We start from the raw sequence: 21,864 nt of genomic DNA on the forward strand, positions 1-21,864 counted from the left end.
GTGCCGACCGTTTCACGAGCCCTTTTGATAAAGAATTTCACAATACAGCATTGCACCGAAATACAACTATAATGTACGTACAGTCGTCCGAAAGATGGGCGGAGTGCACGAAGCTGCAGCTATTAAACAAATAGCGCGGCCTTCTTATTCTTATTCAGAATAATATTTTGCTTAGATGAGAAAAGGGAAGAAAACATGAGGAGAGACGGTGTAAAAAAAGATCTCTCACTCCGTGTCCTAGACAGGGCACGATTTGAGGCATCCAAAAAACCTACCACAGCAAAGCAACATAAATAGACGTTATACGTGTACATATAGGCCGGTGAAGACATTGAATTTTAAGGGAAGGTCGTAGCATAGAGCCCCCCCCTCCCAGCCATTGTCTAGATAAGAGGCGTTATTCATCTTCAGCTCGGTTGAGGTTCTGTCACATGTCCATGGCCTTGATGAAGGGAGGAGTGAGGAAACAGTCAAATCATCTTTGTTGTTTTCAAAACATGTCAGGAGGAGTTGAGATAAGTCCGACGTCAAGGCCACAGTTTGAGTCAGGCAGAACTCGTGAATTGTTGTTTCTGCCTTTTAAAGTCTCGCTGGGATATATTCCTCTGATGGAACTCCAAAATAGCCGAATTGATCCTTTATGGCAAAAGTCGAGCTCACAGCTTCTCCAAGATTGTTCCCACCATTCATGAGTGCTGCCAGAAAGTTCACAATCTTGATAAGAACTGCTCCAGCTCCCTGCTGCAGCTCCCCAAATTCAGTCTGAGCACTGTCGAGCTTCGACACATCCACACGAATTTGTAGCCAATCCAGAATTCACCAGCCAAACAGCAAAATAACCAGTTGTCATCATGAATCCAATTTGTTTCCGTTGGTTGAACAAATTCATTTATTTTCTGAACTGTCTCATTGTCCCAATTTTTTTTTTTTTTGAGGGGGGGGGGGTCAGCTGTTCCCTTCCTCAGGGGTCACCACAGTGAAGCAACTCGCACGAAGACTTGGTGATTGTTTTTTATGTTTTTTTGTATTGAACGCTTTTTGAATATGCCAGACGCCCTTCCTGATGCAACCACAGAACACTGAGCTACCACAGCCCACTGTGTGGAGAAGAGTTACCATCTAGAGAACCCGGGGAGAGCAGATTGTGGGGTTAAGGGCCTTGTTCAAGGGCCCAGAGTGGGGCAAATGAGGGTGGAGGCAGGTGTGGGTGCGTCACTTTTCCCAAACACATTTTAATGTTGTCGGTCCAAGGGATCAAACCGGCAACCTTCCATTCACAGGCCCATTGTTGGAGAAAAATATTCTCTCTTAACTTACTCAAAAAAAAAAACACACTCGATGGCAGGAGAAGATTTGTAGCAGCATTTTACTTGCAAGGACTCATTCGAGACAGATTACATACATAGCTACATAATGCATGGAACATGTCACAGAATAGAGTCGAATAGAGTTTGCTGCAGACTTTTATACAGCAGCAGAGTCCAGTGGGCACTCCCTCATAGCCAGCTGTAGTCAGACGCACAGACATGATCCATGGCCGTCAGCTAGTCAGCCTCCAGATGCAGATAAGAGAATGTTTGGGGCATACAGAAGCAGGAGGAAAGACATTCTCAGCCATAATAAAAATACTCATACCAAAAACTCTCACCATCTCTAACCTCTGCGCCACCACTCCCCGCTAATTTTCCATCCATTCATTATCTTTTACCCGCTTCGCCGGTGCCCATATCCAGCAATCACAGTGCGAGGGGTGGGGTACACCCTGGACAAGTCTCCAGTCCATCACAGGGACACATGGAGACAAACGAGACAAACAACCATTCACTCTCTCACTCACACCTAGGGACAATTTAGACTTACCAATCAGTCCAACATGCATGTTTTTGGTCTGTGGGAGGAAACTGGAGTACCCGGATGAAACCCACGCATGCACGGAGAGAACATGCAAACTCCACCCAGAAAGGCCCCTACTTTATTAAAAAAATTAAAATAAAAACAGAATTCTAATTCTATATTTATTCAGACTTTTCAAGACTATGTAGGAACCCTGAAATTTTCTGAAACTTTCCAAATTAGGAAAATAGAATCACAAGTTTGCTCCAACGCCTAATCTAATTGCAGCAGTCACTTATTTTAGACCCTGCTCACGGCTTCTTGGTTTTACTGCTTGACAGGAGGGAAGTAAATCTACGTTTATTAAGAAGAGTTGTGGAGCTGCTGCCAGAGGAGCTGATTATATCGTCTCAACCAACAGGGTTGACTCATTTAACTGAAAAGCTCAAATTTTCTGGATAAAAACTAAAAGAAGTGATCAGAAGGCAATATCCTTGGGAATCAGTTCTAGTTGTCATTCTTTAAATGAAAATTGTGATTCTTTGCTGAGAAGTGAAACGTACAAAAGCAAACAGATCCCACCACATAGCATTTTGTAGAGTAAAGGTTTTCACCATTTCTGTATAGGTTTCTGGCATGTAATAGGTTAAAGTATATAAAAAGATCAACATGCCAAGCCCTGTGTTATGTATTATTCTGAAATAAAGTGTTGATCACAGCTTTCTGAGAAGCTCATGGACTCTAAGATGTTTGCAGTGTTTGATATTTGTTCAAACCACACTGCAACCGGACTAAAATATTTTAGTATGTTATATGTGATTAATATTTACATCACATTGATAAAAAACTAACTTTTAAATGCAGTAGTAAATTTTAATGAAAAGGTTTGTCTGAGTCTGGGCTTTGTGAATTTTGATAGTTGAGCTTGTGGAGAACAGAAAAAAGGGCTCGCACAAGAACACACATTTGTTTGAACAGGGCTACAGTAGCTGCAGGGGAAAGAGGGGTGTGGACACTGGGTCTGTGTGTGTTGGGGGGAGGTTAGTGCACAAAAGAAGTTTGAAGTGGGCCAGAAAGGGATTCTGGCCAGCTGAATCAAAGCAGGATGAGAGGCGAGTCAGGGGGTGGGGACCCTGTGAAGGTGTGCCAATGGACCAGAGTAAGGGAGAGAGCTGCAGCTACACAAGCAGCCCCAAATCCCACATTCAAAAAGCATTCTGGGCACATTCCTGCACATCAAGCACACCATTTGATCATGCAACAAGACTAGTCAGCAGCAAAACAACAATAAAAAAGAACAGAAACACACATCATTATCTCAGTGATTGGGCGAGACCTCAAAGTATGTTGCAAAACAAGAAGGTCCAACCTGCCTCAATCTTTGCAAAAATATTGCAAAGCAACACAGTGCCTCAACCAATTAAATCCATGCAAGGTAGATGTGTTTTTATCACGTGTTATCTGTAATTGTCACTTGTTGGCAATTCTTTTAGCAAAATCTGATTCCAAAGCAGAAAGAAAGAAACAAGAACAAACGATCTGTATTCCAAGACACCCACCTGTGGTACTGCGTCTGGAGGAACTGAAACTCCTCCTTGATACGATCCAGAGTTTCTGGGTAGGTAAGTTTCAGTGACTGAGGTGTCCCCGAAGCCGCGGCTGCTGCTGCGGCTGCAGCTGCCACTACTGAGGCAGAGGACCCCGGAGGTGGCTGCAGAGGCGCCTGAGTATAAAGAGAAAATATTCTGTTTACAGACGATACTGAGAACAACATGAGCATTTAAAACGGACAAGGCAGTAACCAAAAGGAGACATTTTTGTCAACAAACAGAATTCTTTTTTTTTTTGGGGGGGGGGGGGGGGGGCGTAGCCTTGATGTAATGGTGGAGGATTTTTTTTTTGTTTGTTTGTTAAAAATGACTAATTTCAGGTTGCAAAGAAACAATAACACTTACCTTTTAAAAAACTAACCATCTCAAGCGTTACAACAACCACAACCATGGGTGAGCGGTTTGACAAAAATGCATCCAAGTTATCCCATGGGAGATGTCTTAATGACTATATTGTAATTAGAAATTTTCAAAACAACATTTTGGTCATCTACAACAATGTTGATGGAACATCAAAGTTCATGCTCAATAATCCAGGTTAAAAAAATCCAACAAAGTTAAAAGTAAGGTCATCTGGACTTTTTTTTTTTTGACATTTCATCCTTCATCCAAAGGACTTCATCAGTCTGAGGAGCCGCAACAAACTCATTCCCACAAGCGGCACATTCAAATAGTGGCCAACCAGTATGATGATGATCAGATGGTTTCTGGAGCCTGCCCTCTCCTTCGTCGACTTTTAATCTGGATTATTAAGAATGAGTTTTGACATTTTGAACCACTTTGGCGATATCTGCCTCAGAGGAGTCAATGGGGGAGAGGGTGGGCCCCACCAGCAAACTGGTTGGTCCACTATGTGAGTGTGCTGCTTGTGAGACTGAGTTTGTTGTGGCTCCTCGGACTGATGAAGTCCTTTGGATGAAGAATGAAATGTCTGAACAAAAAAATAAACCATCTTTTTAGTTTAGTTTTGCTCACTCTTTCCTATTGTCCTTTTCAACACATAACATATTGGCCATTTGAAAAAAGTATTGAGCAAATTCCTCTGCCCATCCAGAGAACTGAGTATGTAAAGTTTTTATACCAGGAAAGAGTGAAGAGAAGAAGCCAAAATGGAAAGGAAACAGGCAGTCCAGTGATGTTGCAGAGCACTCACAGCGTAAAATAAAAGATGAATGATTTGTTTCTGAAGAGAAAGAGTAATGGATCCATCATCTGGCATTGGTTCAGATTTCACAAGGAAGGGGTTGAACAAACATTGCACTGCATTCAAAAAATTCTTTCAAAAGGTTGTTTGTACCACTGATTTCTTTCACCCACTAAAATGTCATTCAATGCTAAATAAATGATGCTTTAACCCTTGCATGTCCATGGATCCTTGCACAGAAATAAAGTAAAATGAACAGACCTTTAAGCAACTGACTGCCACCTTGGTTTACCAATCAGCCTCAGACAAATAACATAAAACAGCACAGAGAAAACACATTTAAGGTAAAAGCTATAATTAAAAAACGTTCTTTAAAAACATGCTCCCTATTAGTGTTGTGGAAAAGCCAAAATAAAAAAAAATCTTAAGACACTTAACTCAAAGTATAAAGTGATTGTTGGAGGCATTCCCCATTAAGATAAAAACAATAGTGCCAGTCTAAAACCTAACATTAAAAGTTTTATAATATTGCAATTGTGGAAAAGCTCCATAATATCATACTATGACCTAAAATTCAAAGTCATATTGCCTAGGCCTTATACCAGTAATCATCATGCAGCATTTCTTTAAGAGCTCGTGTAAAACAATAAATTCTGGTATTGCCACCAGAATCAGACTTCAAGAGGTTTGCAGCACATGGATGGAAAGGTGGATGGGTAAAAGAGCATTTGGCCAAATGAACAGACTTTGTTGAACAAAACCTATTAGAAGAAAGGAATAAAGAGTGAAATTCAGCAGCAGGGGTGCAGAGGAAAAGCACCTCAACATAACTGAAGACCCACCCCCCAACACTTGCATGTATGGTAGACTCTCTTCTCTGCAGGGTCCAAAGCAATTAGGAGACTACAACTGTAGGGGTAATTCTGCAAGACAGGCAGACAAAAGGGAGCTGAGAGCTAGCCAAGGAGGGTGGTCGGGGCTGTCCATCTGTCTGTCTGATGGACTCTGTCAAAATAAGTGAGTGTAGAAGCAAACACTTAAAAAGTAACTTCAAGCTTTACAAAGTAACTCAAACTTCAATTTTCTTGAAGGGTGAGGACTATCCAGTTTTGGTAGAGCTTTCTTGACTTTTCATTTATCCAAATATTGTTGCCGACTTTTAAAGCACCAAATATGTGAGGTGTAGGGGTGCACCGATAAATCAACCCCGATTTGGAAATTGGCCAATACTTGCACAAAGAACCAATTTTACTTACTTTTTTTGTTTGTTTTAACAACAATTGTCTGAACTTCATTTATTTGTTCAGAGAATTACCTCATGGCAGCAGGTGTTTGTGACACAGGGAGATGCCCTCAGGTAATCAGATGTACAAGGCCTTTTGCTCACGGTTTCAAATACCCAACCATAACTCCACCCACTCTGTCATCATGTGACCAGAAGTCTAACGTGAATGACCAATGAGGTACTCTCGAGGACCATCCCCCCAAGACAGACGTGAATTAATTTCTTCAGATCGTTCCCATGTTGTTTTATCGTATTTTGCGCAGTTCATTTGTTCAGCGATAATGAAAAATGCATGGAGAATTTCTTATGATGCAGATTTCATGTTAAAAGTGATCATTCAGCTGTCGAGGAGGAAACGGCTTGCAGCCCGTAAGCTGCTTCAATGTGTGTCGATGGTCGGGCATTGGAGACGCCAAGCAGTCAAGTCTGGTACGTTTTATTAAAAGTTTTAAAATTCTTTCTGTGTGACATCTTTCTGTGTCAGTAAATACTGTATGCGTTTAAATACCAGGATCTCATTTTAAAGTCACATCCGAACACAAAGTGGAGAAATGGAAGGGGTCTTTCTCCCCTCCCCTTTCCATCCATGAGAGCTCAACGGTGGATAAGTCGGGCAAGAACGGGGAGGGAGGGGCTGTTCCCCATTCCTTCCTCCCTGCTGCTCATATAAGTAGTGCTGAGGAGAAATCACATCAAATTTATTTAGAAAGTACATTTAAAAACAGCAGTTGTTAACAAAAGTGTTTACCAATAATAATAAAAAATTAAATTAAATTTTAAAAAATCAATGGTACTAATTTAATGAATATTTATTGCATTCTACCGGTACTATTTGACTTCCGGTCACATGACCTCGATAAGACTGGGTAATATTTACCAGTAAATTTTTTTTTTTTTTTCCACTTGCCTAGGTATTTGGCACTGTTCTGTCCAATGCTTATGCTAAGCCATTTTGTTCATTTTGAAAGTATAATGGTTGTAACCATGAGTCACACAGCGAAGCTTCATGACGATCTTGCAGTCTGAGCGCGTGTTGCAAGCTATATTCTGTGAAACACCATCTGCTGGCGGATTCTTGTACTACAATAAGAAAGCTGAACACAGCCCGAGCAGTCTGGGGAAATAGTCCATGACGAACGGTGGATGCCTGCAGCTAAATAACCAGAGCGTCTTCTTTATGTAAAAAAAAAAATGATTTATCTTATATTTAATAAGTGCAGCTTAGAGACAGGTGCATTTTAAAGTCCGACAATTACGGTAAATTACCAAGAGACTAAAAAACATAGATGGTAAAAGAGCCACTAGCCTCATTCTTCCTTTCTTTCTAATAAGTTGCTACCAATCTGTCTGCCAGATACCCCACCTAGAGTATGGAGCCACATGTGCACATTTCTTTAACTAAACACACTCAAGCCTACAATTACGCACTCTCCACCCATAGATAAACATGCATGTTTGGCCAGTCTTGGCAACACATTTGATCATCTCTTCCCTAAAGAATTTTTCCTCAGACTACCCAAGCAGATATTTTTCTTTTGCTTTCATACAAAGAAGTGATCTTAGAGAAGTGTTAAGCAACAGTGAAAAACAGAACTATATTTTCTATTTTGCTCCACTTACCCCTTATTTTAATCCAATTCAGCTTATTTCAATTCCCTTTAATTCAGTTTATGTATTTAGCACCGAGTCACAACAGAAGTTGTCTCACTGTACAAAAACATTCACTTACAAAAGCCAATTAGTAAAAGTTATCTATCTAAGGAAGCCAGCAGATTGTGTTAAATCTTCACTTTGTTGCAGTCTCCCATCCTGAGCAAGCACAGTGGTAAGAGCAGAAAGAAAATAAATCCCTTTTAACAGGAAGAAGTATCCAGCAGAACCAGGCTCAGGACGAGTGAACATTTGCTTCAACTGGTTGGAGTTTGAGACAACAGGAAGGAGAAACAAGCAAATGTAGAATGAATGACAGGTCCAGATGTACTTTCTATTGGAAAAAAGACAAAAACATGTTAAGGATAGAAATATCTATACAAATACAAACAGGTAGAGCAAGTCAAGACAACAGGCAAGTGAGGAAATGTGGTAAATTTGTCCCAACAATCTAAGCTTATAGCAGCATAGCTAAGGGATAGCTCAGGAAACCAAAACTGACCCTAACTATAGGATTTCTCAAAAAGGAAAGACTTAAGCCTAATATTAAAAGTAGACGAGGTGTCAGCCTCATGGACAGAAACTGGAAGTTGATTTCACAAGAGAAGAGCCTGATCACTGAAAGATCTGCCTCCCATTCTACATTTGGAAACTCTAGCAACCACAAGTAAATCTGCATTCTGAGAACGAAGTGCTCTGTTAGGAAAGTATGGAACTTTTTTTTCTTTTGGCTGCTCCCTTCTTCAGGGGTCGCCACAGTGAACTAACTGGCACGAAGATTTGGCAATGATTTGGCAATGGTTTTTACAACGGATGCCTGACACAACCACAGACCACCAAGCTACAACAGCCCTCTGTGTGGAGCAGAGAGCTGCCATCTAGCATGCCTGGGAGAGCAGATTGTGGGAGTTAAGCATCTTGCTCAAAGGCCCAGAGTGGGGGTAAATAAGGGTAGAGGCAGATGTAGGCGTTTCACCTTCTCCACCCACATTTTGATGTCGGTCCGGGGAGTCGAATCAGCAACCTTCCAATCACAGGCCCACTTTCTCCAACCTCTGTGTCACCACTCCCCCTTAAGGAAAGTATGGAACAATAAAATCTGTAATGTAAGATGGAGCTAGGTTGTTGAGACCTTTGAATGTTAAGAGTAAGATTTTGAATACTATTCTGAATTTGACAGGGAGCCAATGGAGAAAAGCTAAAACTGGAGAAATATGATCTCTCCTACCATCTCTCATTAAAACTCTGGCAGCAGCATTTTCGATCAACTGAAGACTTTTGAACGTTTTTTTGGACATCCAGATAATAAATAATGGCAATAGTCCAGCCTAGATGTGATAAACTCATGGATCAGTTTTTCCTGCATCATTTTTGGATATGATGTTTTTAATCTTAGTGATATTACACAGGTGCAGGAAAGCGGTCCTGGAAACTTTTTAATGTGGGGGTTAAGACATATCCTGATCAAAAATAACACCAAGGTTTTTTTATTTTAGAACTGGAGGCCAAAATAATGCCACCCAGAGGAAGTGAGAGACTGCAAAATTTCTAAGATGCACAGATATAAACCTTTTCAGGCTTTTTCTCTTTTTGCAATACAGCATGCAAAAGCCAAAAGGAAACACATGGTACATTCATCATTAAAAAGAAAGTGGCTAAAGCTCATCTAGTTCCTGATGTTCAAAGGCAGATAGGAATATCTTAAAAATAAGGAACACTGCAGTTCCTCTGCCAGTTCAGCATCACAATGTGTTTTAAATAGGTCAGAGATGCTGGTTAGTGTTGTTCTGATGATTCGCCCCATACTGAAGAGAGACATGATGGATACGGTTGTATTGACCCTATACCATACATAACCTCTTGTCTAATTCCCTACAATTCCCATTAACCAATGCTATTTGTCTGTACCATATCCTGTTCTGGCAAAGAGCTGAGCAGGTCTTAAAGTGTGAGGTCAGGCAATTAAGATGACCTGGTGACCTCAAGGAACAGATCTAAGCAAAGAGTCTCACCAGATAATCCCACAGCCAGTTATTCCCTCCCTTCCGACTCAAGAGCAAACAAGAGACACACCGACTGTCCTTGAGCAAAGCTTACTGTACATTGATGGAAAATCACTGTTACACAATTACAGTCTAGGTATTTCTGCAGCTCATACAACTGTGAAGGTTGGATGACAAAGTAATGCCTTTCTTTTACAAGATTAGAGAGCATTTGATCACCTAAGTGGTTTGGACAAATCAAGAAATTCATAAATAATGATAACCTGCATCACAACAAAACTTTTTCTTATACCATTTCTTTCTAATTGTTTAAAAAACTAAAGTTGTCTCTGTTCCATTTTGTAAGTTGCACACAGCAATCAAGAGACAATTCGGCACTGCTGGTATGTCCTTACAAACATGAAGGCAGCTTTTCAGAGTCAGAAGTGAGAGCGGAGTTGTTGGTTTGAACAGAGCACTGGCCGTGCTGTCCACCATATCACACCCACTCTAGCAATTACCTCTATTGCCAGATCAGAGGCTTATTAATGGTGGATCAACTCCAACTCTCATTCTGCCTTGGTCATTTCAAATGACAAAAATGTAGAAAGATGTCTCAGGCTTGTTGTATGAGTGCCCTTTCAAGGCTCAGGGGGTCAGAACTTTATTGTGCCAAGACTGGGCTAACTCTGGTTTGAGACAGACGGGCAGACTCATGTTTAGACAGAGATAGCACATGCTAAAATAAAATAAAAAGTTTTAGAGCTCATGTTTTTTAAATCATTATTAGCTACAATACAGCTTAAAGTCCCTACTGTCAAATGACAGTTTCTATTGCTGATTTTAGCTGCGCAGCCTTCCAATTTTTACAGCTTGGGCATCTTAAAGCATCTTACCTCTAATTGCACCATGCCAACCAGCATGACCTCACATCCTTGGTCTAAACCCCCACCCTAAAAAATGTGCAAATGCACACTTGTTTATGCAACAACACACCCACACATGCTCAATGCAGACATTAAGTGGCTCTGTGCACAATGCAGTTTTCTACCGGTATTTACAAGCATGTGTTCCTTATTTCACAGACACACGGCTAAAGCACAGATGGCAGTTTAAATGGCAATTTGGTATCTCGGTCCTAAAATCCAGAATTTAAATCAAAGCAAGATGGACCTACCACTGTTTTGATATACCCTAGTTGTGCTGCCTTCTTAAAAAGATGTGAGGGCAGTGAATTTGCCGCCTACTCTGACTGATGATTTTTTTTTGGAGCCAAATGACATGTGTGATAGTCACATGACCAATTTCAGTCGCTCTAGTCTAGTAGGAAAGACACAGCCTCTCAGAGACTCCATTACCAGAGGCCCCAACCATCTCAAATAGCTCCTAAAATTGTGGAGGAGCTGCATTTCTACTCTAAAGTCTCTCCCAGATAACTGAACTTCTCATCCTACTGTATCTCTAAAGGGAGACTTCAGCTACCATTCATCCATCCATCTATCCATTATCTGTACCTGCTACTTCCTTTTCAAGTCACAGAGGGCATTGGTGCCTATGTCCAGCCATCACTGTGTGAGAGACAGTATATAATAAAATTAATTAAGTAATTATTACTGGACACCTGTCCAGAGTGTCCAGTCCATCACAAGGCCTCACAGAGACAAGCAACCATTCACTCTCACACCTAGGGACAATTTAAAGTTACCAGTTAGCCTAACTAACTAGAGACAGAGTACCCGGGGAAAACCCATGCATGCACAAAGAGAACATGCAAACTCCACCCAGAAAGGCTCTCTGGCTGGGATTTGAACCAGGGCGACCTGCTCGCCTAGAGCTGAGTTCAGCTAACCTACGGAGGAAACTTATTTCAGCCACCTGTATCCGCAATCTCATTCTTTCAGTAATTACCCTAAGTTCTTTGCCATAGGTTAGGGTAGGAACAAAGTACAAACCAGTAAATAGAGAACTTCACTTTACAACTCAGCTCCTTCTTCACCACAACAGACCAGTACAGAGTCCATACTGCAGAAGCTGCACCAATCTGTCTGTCAATATCACGCTCCATACTTCCCTCACTTGTGAACTAAACCCCATGATACTTGAACTCCTCCACTTGAGGCAGAACCTTACCCTCGCAACAGGCCCCCAATTCCATATGGGCAGACCACCCCCACAATGTATCCTGAGGAACACGGTCGAACACCTTCTCCAAGTCCACAAAACACGTCATCTGGATGGGAAAAACTCCCATGACCCCTCGAGGACCCTAATGAGGGTGAGCCTTGGTCAGAGTGCCAAGGCCAATGCCTTCAGCCACTGCCCATGGTGTCATGCACTGACTTGTATGGCCCCTCCAAACCCATGCAAACCCACGTTGCTCCTTCAGGCTGAACCCAACCAGGCCCCATGGGTAGAGACCTAGTCCCCAGGTGCTCGCTGACAAGTCCCTCTCCCAGGCCTGGCTACAGGATGGGGCCCTAGTAACCCATGTCTGGGCAAGGGACACTGAGCTCCTGGTTTTTGTCCATAAGAGTTTTTGGAATCACTCTTTGTCTGGCCTGTCACCTAGGACCAATCTGCCTTGGGAGACTCTACAAGGGGCAATTATAATTACCCCCGACAGCATAGCTCCTACGATCATTCAGGCACACAAACTCCTCTACCATGATAAGGTGGCGATTTAAGGAGGAATGTAGGATATCTCGCTCTAGAAAAATGATTCACAGCTGTTGCCGATTTTGACTTCATAATCCTTTTCATGCCTGTGATGCTGGTAAGACATTTTCATCAGTGATCAGCATTTAAACACTCTGCGTTCACAAACGTTTTCACCGCACAGAACATCTATGTGTTTATGTTGATGTTGGAAAATGATTCCAACCTCCTACTCTCAACCATTTGCCTCCTACTCAAAAAGTTATTGAAAAGGCTGGTTGGGGCACTTCTTCAGGCTTATTGAAAACATTATTTCAACACTTTCTTTATAAAGTTTCAAAGCAGGACAGTAGGGGAAAAAAAATGTTCCAGGGTCCATAAAAAACAATTCATGACACCCTGTACTCTCAATTCATATCATTTTACACCTCAAAATGGAACACTGATGCAAAGTACTGTATAGTTGACACTCAGTCCATATTTAGATGAGAACAAAATATTGCTGCAGAGACATTATTTAAATTAACAATTTGTTCAGTCTATAATTCCAACCTATTCTTGAGTATGCTGAAGGACAGAAGGTCAATATTTGAAATAGGAAACACATCCAAAGCTCTTGGCAAGAAACCAGTTTAGAGTCGGGTGACTGAGTGACTAGATAGATGGCGTTGCAAAGATTTGTTTTTAGCCTTAAAACAGATCCACACCTTAATACTGGACATACACTTCCTTGAAAACGACATACATCATCCTGGAAATCATTTTGCTTTATTTACAAGAAACAGAGTTTGTTGCTAGTAGTGGACATGCAGGTCCTGGATGCACAGTACACACAGACACAAACTGAGCTGGGGGGCACATGCACAGGAGAGAAAAACAAACAAGAAATATTTTGGCTACAAAAAGTACGTTGAGTTAAATGAAATACTTTGCATCCTCTGGATTATTTTTTTTCTTTCACTTATTTTACTTTGCTAAAACCGTTTAATTTTCTAGACTTTTCAAACAGCTGTATTTATTTATTTATTAATCACATTTATCTTTTCAAGTTTGCATTTTAGAGAAGGGAAAAAAAAGTAATGTTAGCAGGAAAAAGGTCGCCGTGACACGATGATGAGTAAGTAAAACAGTCACATGGCAGTTAGTGTCGTGCAAAACAAATTACGGTAACTTTTTCCCTTTGCTCCATGATACAAAAAAGATTCTCAAAATAGTAGCTTCCATGGAGAATCAACAGAGCTACTGACAGTTGCTAATTAAAACCGAACACAAAGTAGTACTCAGAGCAGGCATGAGTGGGTAAAGATTCATAACCTTTAGCAAAAATACCACAATCTCAAAGCATTAAAACAAAACAAATTAAAATTGCATCACATATTTTTGTTGCTTTTTCCCCTCATCAGAATGCAACTATAAATATGCTACTTCTGCAGCAGCAAAATATCAGCTTTAACTATAGTGTTTCTTACTATTCTTTTAATCTTTTAGATCTTTTTTTGGTCAATGTTTTTAGAGCCATTTTGATTTTAATGTCTGGATCTAGATAAGGAGGTTTTTTTTCCCTTATTAAAATTTAACTTTTAGTTAAAATCCCAGAGCCCTTCAATGTTACCTACCAGATGCAATTCACAAGGAGTTGGAAGAAACAAACGTTTAAAACAACCACCAGCCAACTTTTGTTTTATCTGTAATATTTTATCTTGTAAAATAGCATTAGGAGCCTGATAAATTGATGTTAGTAGTTCATTTATTTGCTTCAGTAGCTAAAAAGTCATTATTTAATGCTCATAGTGATGTGTGATTGCTTTGAAAATGAGTGGCAGTACGGTCTGTGTTTTTGCTACTGAAAAAAAAAATCCCCAACAGCTTTGTCTTTTTTTATTACACAAAACATTCAAGGGATTGCACTTCTTTTTTTTTGCTACCAACAAAAATCAGAGGGTGAAGTGGGTTTTTTTATGCTCTCTCTACACTGGGAAAACACGGCTCTGTCAGAACACGCATTAAAAGAAGTCAAAACTTTAAAAACAATCTGATTTTTTTTTTTCTTTCAGGGGGTTTGAAATCAAAACTTTTTAAAATAGTTGTCCACCTCAATCCTAGTTCAGAGCAAGTCAATCAAACTGCCACTGCTTATAAAGATTGAATAGACCATTGAATATTGTCACAAATCCAAAATCATCAACTTAAAAAAAATGTAAGACTGATTAAAATAATTATACTTTGTCCTTGTGGAAAGATGAATAACTGACAAATTGGTAAAAAAAACAAAAAAACAAAACACAAACATGAACCTTGTGAATAGGCCTGTCACGATAACAAATTTTGCTGGGTGATGAATTGTCTCAAAAATTACTGCAATGATTAATTGTCAAATTTGAGAAGAAACGTTGATTTGTTTGGAGTGTAGTACCTTTTTTGACCACCTGATGGCAGTACAAGACTGAACCAAAGGATAGATAGTTGAGCAGCGTGTCTCTTTAAGAAAAATGGGGGGGAGGGCCCTTGACGTGACATGGAGGACGCTCGGTGGTTTGAGCTCTTTAGCATAGCATTTTTCCAAACAAAGCTTTTAATTAAAAAATCAGTAAACAAGTTTTCAGCTTCTTTTTGCAGAGGAAAACAACTTTTTAAATGAAGGCACAAGTTTCAACCATGAATTTTGGAGCTCAAAAAGATGGAAGTTTATTTCCGAGGTTGGCCTGTTAGCTTAGCTCATAGCATAGCTTCTCGGCTTAGCTGCTTTTAACGATACAAAAGCACGATTTTGGACGGTTAAAACAGGTTTTAAAGAGAAAACAAAAAGGGAGGGGTCAGTGAAGTGCACCAGAGTTGAGCCGTGTCTTATAGAAAGAGAGAGACACGAAGAAACGATAAAGCCGGTAAAAGAAAATGAGGTTGATCATTTTCATTCATCATGCCAATAATTGATTTATTGTTTATCGCGACAGGTCTACTTGTAAAACAAATTAAGTCTGACAGTCACCAAGATCAAAATTCATTGTAGAAGTACCACAAAAGCCAATTTACCATGAAATCCATCATTAGCTGCTTATCTGTCTAGGTCTGTATTAAAGTGGTGAGTCCATAAACCGATCCATGTTAAAAGCAGTGCCATCTTGAAATATTTTTCTTTTTAAGAGGACTGAATTTTTTTGTAATTTTCCTCTCCCTAAGCTAAGATGATTTGAAGCTGCCTCCTTTCATTTAGCACAACCCATTAGCCAGGCCACTAATTACACTGCTTATCCACAGAGTCAAACATCCGAGTAAACACCCACCAAGCTCTCTCCTTTTACCACCAGACTACCAACGAGGATGCAGTGACAATAGGTCTAACCCAGAATAGCATGTCTGTACGTGTGTATAAAAGGAAACACACACACACACAATGAAAAAACACAGATCCATCTCTACAGGCAATGCAACTTGGTACTGTCTTTGCTGAAAAGCAACTGAATCTCATGAAGTTCTTTAAATATGGCACTTATTTAATGCCAGTCATTTGAGCTGTTAAACTACTGATAGATTGCAGCTTGGAAGAGAAAACAAACAAAAAATTTTTTTTAAAAACAGGTCGTCTCCAGTCCCTCCCCCACCTTACATCAAGTAACATCAGCCTGGCTCTGCGCCAGAGAAATTTGCTGGTAATCTCTCAATGATTACCTCACATGGAGGGTCTGCGAGACACCTGTTTCATTAACGCCACACATCTTTGTTTCTCAGCAACCCTCCCGCCTTCCCATTCCCGTCTTCTTTCTCTTCCTACAAGCCTCGTTATTCAAATTTCCCTGCTGTCAGCCCACATTAGCAAAGCACTATGATTTGTCAGCTGGCTTAATTGCTGGAGGTGCCTTCTCTTATTAGGTAACCCCCTCAGCTCATTTGTTCCTTCCACTGAGACGCTCCTCCACAACAGCTTGTGTAAACCCTAAGATTCTTGTCCTCCCATTTCCCCTGGCCTTTTCTCTCCCTCTGCCTAATTGCCGGCTGACCAAAGCAGGCAAGCTGCTGATCGATAACTGCACTCTCACCACTGGACAACAGCGGTGATAAAGAGCTAAAAGCATGGCTCACTTTATGCTAGCTCTGGTGTTTCAGGTTCATTCTGATCACTCAAAGTCACCATTCTTCTGATTACGGCAACCTGACTTCATACATGATACACTTTTATGTGGATTAATTCACAAAAAATCTCACCAAGGCTGCGAGGGACTATAAAATGGACACAAATGCACCTTTCGATGTGACGTGACAGCCAAGATTTTGTTTTTGATTTTTGTCTGTTGAATTCTCAAAGGCTTCATCCACTTTATTACCATTTGAGACCTGTTACAAAATCAGGAGGAGCTTTTTTGCCCGTTTTGTTCAGAGCACGCAATAATGGTGGTCTAGCTACACACTTATTCATGATGGTAATTGTTTCTCTACAGATGTCAATGCTGTATGCTATTTTTAAAAGGTACAGTAGTCCCTCACTACTTTGCGATTCAACTTTCACGGACTCGCTCTTTTGTGGTTTTTCAACGTAAGATTGTACACGCCACGATTGTCGACTTTAATATTACTCACATGATTGGGATGGTACGGGATAAAAAGTTAAAGAAAAAAAAAAACTTTGGACCAGTGCTACCATTTTGTAGTTTTCTTTCAATAAGCCTACACTGTAACGCCACTCAAAATAACTATACTACCCAGAAGCCAACAGCGTTTTCGGTCACTGCTTTCTGCCAAAATGGAGGGAAAGTTTTGCAACGCAAAGTTAGAAATAATGATCTAGATATTATTAATAATAATAATAATAATAATATAATAATAATGTTACACATTGTCATCACTGTATGTTTCTATACAAATGGTGAAATTAGTCTCTGCATTTAACCTATCCACCACAAGGTGGTGCAGTGAGCAGATATTGAAAGTGCCCAGGGGGCATTTTTGGGGATGAGGTGTGCTGCCCAGAGACACCACGAGGTATGCAATGACCGGGGATTGAACCTGGGACTTTCAGCTCCTGAGCCAGCTGCCCTGCCTCTACACCATTAAGCTCACAGAACTGGCAGGAAAGTCGCAAATAATCCTGAAGCTTCCTGAAGCTCAATTATCCACGCACACATCGATCTAGACGAGGTGGTGAGCTTCGTCGCTGCAGGGTAGGTCTGCAGAACCAGAACCGAGCCCGACCAGAACTGAGCTGCTGGTCTGCAGAGCTGGTGAGTAACATTTTGCAGTACTGTACAGTACATATACCCATGTCATTAAAATTATGTAGGTTTAAGAGTTTAGAACATTGAAAGAGTGTGGGAAGGGTTTATAAAGCCTTAACATATATTTAAATACTAAAATACGTATAGCGTTCCTACTTAGCCGTTTTCACCTATCGTGGTAGTGTGTGGACTATAACCCCCGCGATAATCAAGGGACTACTGTATCTGCGATATTAAAAGAAAAAAAAAAAACTTTAGTAGGCAAATGTTTTTTTATAATCAGCAAACATCAGCTGCATGATCACTTGCTCTGTATGAATTTGCTGAATTAATATTAGAATATTATTCCACATTCCCATTATTACATTTAAACTCATTTGAAAGTCATCTGGGCAATGTCAAGGAATTTCAGGGCTGTGATGAATGTGTTGAAACCACTTATTTGACTGTCAACTGGGACTTGAAAAAAGTAATTTGTGTACTGAGAGGCTAATTTGCAGACACTTTGACCCATTCTCAAATACCTTGTGCATTAAACATAAATGAAAGTCTGGCCTATTTTTATGTTTGTGGAATGTTTCTCAGAGGTGCACACATTACATAAATACCTACTTGAGTATATTGTGGGGAATGTAGTGTTACATCAGCAGTCCTGCTACTGAACACAATACCCTTACAATGCAGCTTGATGAGGGTGGTTACATTGCAAGGTCAAGTGACCTGCTCAGACTCAGTTACTTAAAAATGTATGAAAAGGGCTAAAAGAGTGTAAGATTTTCTTTGGACAATAACCAATTCATAAAACTGCATCCCACAATAATTGTTCACAACAATGAGACTTTGGGGAATGGAAACTGAAGGGGCTTTGACTTGAACAGCTGTTTTTTAACCTAATCAGTCACTTTTCTTGGAATACTAAACCTCTGCATGATGGCTTAAATGTTGTGTAATGTGTTGCATCGTCTGGGGGCAGTGACTGCAGAAGAAATCAAGAGAACTTTTTTCTGGCGTATGCTTCTGTTCTGTGGCCCCAAACATGCCCGCTTGCTCAGGAACTACAGTTCATACAAAATTTTTCTTCCAATGTAAAAAATATATAGATACTTTACAATAAAATAAAAACCTGTGTTTCAGCCAGTAAGTTAAAACCATGTTTACCTACAAATTTAACTAAATGTTGCCCAAGGTTGAGCATAAAATGGTCACAGCTGATCGTGCTTGGAGCAACCTTGCAGTGACCTTTGTTCCAAAGATGAGAAGAATATTTAAAAAATATATTTGAAAGAAGATTTTTGATCTACAAGATCCACCCATGACCGCTGCGTCCTGCACAAAGTCCCTGTTTCAGGCTGGAACCCAAAGTCATCTGAGAACCTGCAAATTATTTAATGGAATTATTTTACGTTTGTTTTAAAAAAAAATAGTATTTTAAATACAAAATGTTTTTATTTTACATTTGTACTTTTGATACTTCAATAGGGATGAAGTGAGATCATCTTCTCTGAACAGTCATTTTATTGCAGAACACGTGGTAATAAAAAGCACTGAAACAGTAGTTCGTTTGGCACAAACGTGGGCACTTTATAAAAGTTAAAGTGATGTCATCTTTCAATGAAAGTATCAAGTATCTCCTTCACACACAGCGTCAGAAAGAAGGTCTATTGTAGCAAACTATAAATATTAAGGTTGAATTCAGCTGGATGCAACCACAAGGTCTCTTAAAATGCACCTGAATGTCTAATTAAGTGAGACAGCTCACGTCTGAGCTGATTATTTTTGTAAAGTATGGGTCAGTCCCATCACAACTCTCCAGTAGCTAGTGATAACAGGTTACTGCCACTCTTGCGCTGCAGAGATTAAACAGTTTGCCTGGCTGAGTGGCCCTTCACATCGAGGTTTGATCAAGAGCTCCTGATGGCAAGGGACTCTAAAATGACGTCTGCCTCGCGTCGTTATTGTGGAGATCTGCCGAGAGCTGAAATGAGACGGAGCCGCATGGTCACAGTGTTCCACCCAGAGTCAGCTACTCTCACCCCGGGACGCCCGCCCATACATTAAGATGAGGTTTGGAGCTCTCACAGGACCACAGTGAGGAGAGGCTGGATGAGAGGGAATGGGTTTACAGTGCAAACCACAGACCCACAGTCTGCCTCCTGTGCTGCCTTCCTGCACTTAGCTGTACTTACACAGCTGTTGGCGTGCGCATGTGTGTAATGTTTCTGTTTGGTCAGGGAGGGGGGTTAGGACTCAAGATCTTCTTATCAAACAAAACTGGTGGAGTAATTCAGGCATTATGCAAATGCTCCAAAGCCTAGAGAACTTCAAAACAGCATGACTTTCTGAGTCTCCATGCGTCAACGTGTGCATAAGCTGATTTCAAAAGTGCCAAGAATGTCAAAACAGTGCCGGGGTGGAGCGAAGCATGGCATGGCTGAGGGATGGAGAAGGTCCTAACAGATACTTCTCACAGTTTGAAGACCAGTGTTTATGTATCTGCTCAGAAGGCTCTCCACCTAAAACAAGTTTAGCTTCTAACTTAGCAGAAATCCAGTTCTAGTCTATGAAACCAATAAGTGGGAAAATTGACAAATAGGGAAGTCTGAGATTGACATCATTGTATGTTCCCATACAATGGTGAAATTGGTAGGGGTGCACCAATTGTAGTTTTCTGGCCGATCACAGATTTCTAAAAAGTCTGACCTGCTGATTCCGATTTTCTTTTATAAGCGACACTGTCAGGTGTTATAAGGTCATAATGCACCTTCAATTTTCCAATATTATTCTATTGAAAAACATATCCTTGAACAACATCCTAGAAACAATACAAACTTGTTTTAACTGGCCATGAGGTAAAAAATATGAATGAAGTTAAGACAATTGTTGCTAAAACTACAAAAACAATTTGTTTTCTCATGCAAGTATCGGCCGATTTCCGATAGATAAATTGGCCTGCTGATTTAATCGGTGCACCTCTAAAAATGTGTTCTCTGCAATTAACCTATCACACCTGACCCAGGTGGAACAGTGGGCAGCTATGCAAGTGCCCAGGGAGCAGTTAGGGATTAGGTGTCTTGCTCAGAGGCACCGTAACATGTGGGAATTGCTGGGAGTTGAAGCGCAACTTTCTGTTCCCAGTTCGGCTGTCATACCTCTACCCCATCTCAACCCCATAGATAAAGTAACAAAATAGCACACACATCACAAATAATATGATTATAAAAATGTTTGTTTCCCCCTGAAAAGAGCGGTCAACAATCTTAAGGAGAATCACTCCCACCCCCTCTCAACAAACAAGCAGGCACTTCATCATGTGGGTCAACTGCACAGTGAGATGGAAGGAGGCTCCCAGTTCCTGAGCTGGTGGAGGTGGGCACCAACAACATGAGATCACACAAAACAGCAAAGTTGGGACTTTACCTCACAAAACCCTGCATGGGTGGCCTCCACATGCAATATATATATAAAAAAACATATGTTACAGAGAAGTTTTCAGAAAGACATTAGTCCAAAAGAAGACTTCGTGATCAGTGTGAACGGGTTTTAAACAGCCTTGCGCGCAGGGTAAACACGTTTACAGACGATACCGTGGTTTATGTGGAAGAGCAAGCAGCCTTCTCACCGGTGGTCGGTTCTGAGGAAACATTGTAGCCGCCGACTTCTTGGGTGTCTCTCAACAAACTCTTCTGCTTTTGTCCTCCTTCTTCCTCTCCTCTGGGGAAGCTTCGTGGAGAAATGCGAGGCGCCGCCGCCTTCACGCAGCCATTCCGCCGGGTTTCAAGGAGAATGGCAAACGCTCGTCTCTCCTGTCGCTGCTCAAGACTCCTTTGTTCTGGGTTAGAGCTGTCTCCAAGCAGCCCGCACGCACCGCACACCCCCGCAGCACGCCGCGGCTCGACGAGCACAGAACCCGCTCCTTCCTCGACTCCTCAGCTTGGCTTCCAGAGATCTCGATGTCGCGAATTATCTCCGTCTTCTCTGTGTTTTTTTTTTTTTTTTCCGCCGTGTGTAGCAGAGAGGCGGAGGAGGAGGTGGAGGAGGAGGAGGGGGATGCGGTTAGCTTGTGGCTTCGTAGACGGACACACCACCAGCACACTCAATGCAGCCGCAGCCTCTTTTGTCTCACTCGTTGGCCTGCACTCTTTTCACACAATACTCCCCCCTGTCTCCCCCACCCACCCCCCATCCTCCATTATGGGACATCCTCTAAGTTCTGGCACTTCAAGACGCTGCTAAAATATATTAATTATTACTCGTTTTATGCTTTGTAGTGTGACTGAACGGCAAATAATAATTATTTTAAAAATTTAAAACGTCTACACGGCTCTTTTTCTTCAGATAGCTCGGGAAGAAAATCTCAACTATATTCACACGATAAGTAGATGAAAATATGCATATCCGCACGTGGGATGTTTTTTTAGTACAATAAAACGTCCAGGTTTCTTGGTAACGAGGAGGTTCTGAGGAATTGTTCGGTAATTGAATGAAATTTCCACGTGGG

General features: G+C 41.0%; 1 protein-coding gene across 1 annotated transcript in view; it reads right to left on the minus strand.

Moving 5' to 3' along the window:
• Positions 1-21,495, minus strand: part of tle2a (TLE family member 2, transcriptional corepressor a) — a 53,304-nt gene extending 31,809 nt beyond the window's left edge. Inside the window, exons 1-2 of the mRNA XM_037674254.1 lie at positions 20,986-21,495; positions 3,393-3,556 (exon numbers count right to left, since the gene is read on the minus strand). Of these exons, the coding sequence (XP_037530182.1) occupies positions 3,393-3,556; positions 20,986-21,009 (188 nt within the window). The 5' untranslated portion in view covers positions 21,010-21,495. The remainder of the gene's footprint in view (positions 1-3,392; positions 3,557-20,985) is intronic.
• Positions 21,496-21,864: the final 369 nt, after the last annotated feature.

The sequence above is a fragment of the Nematolebias whitei genome, chromosome 3 (genome assembly GCF_014905685.2).
Source record: "Nematolebias whitei isolate Nwh7 chromosome 3, NemWhi1, whole genome shotgun sequence".
NCBI lineage: Eukaryota > Metazoa > Chordata > Actinopteri > Cyprinodontiformes > Rivulidae > Nematolebias > Nematolebias whitei.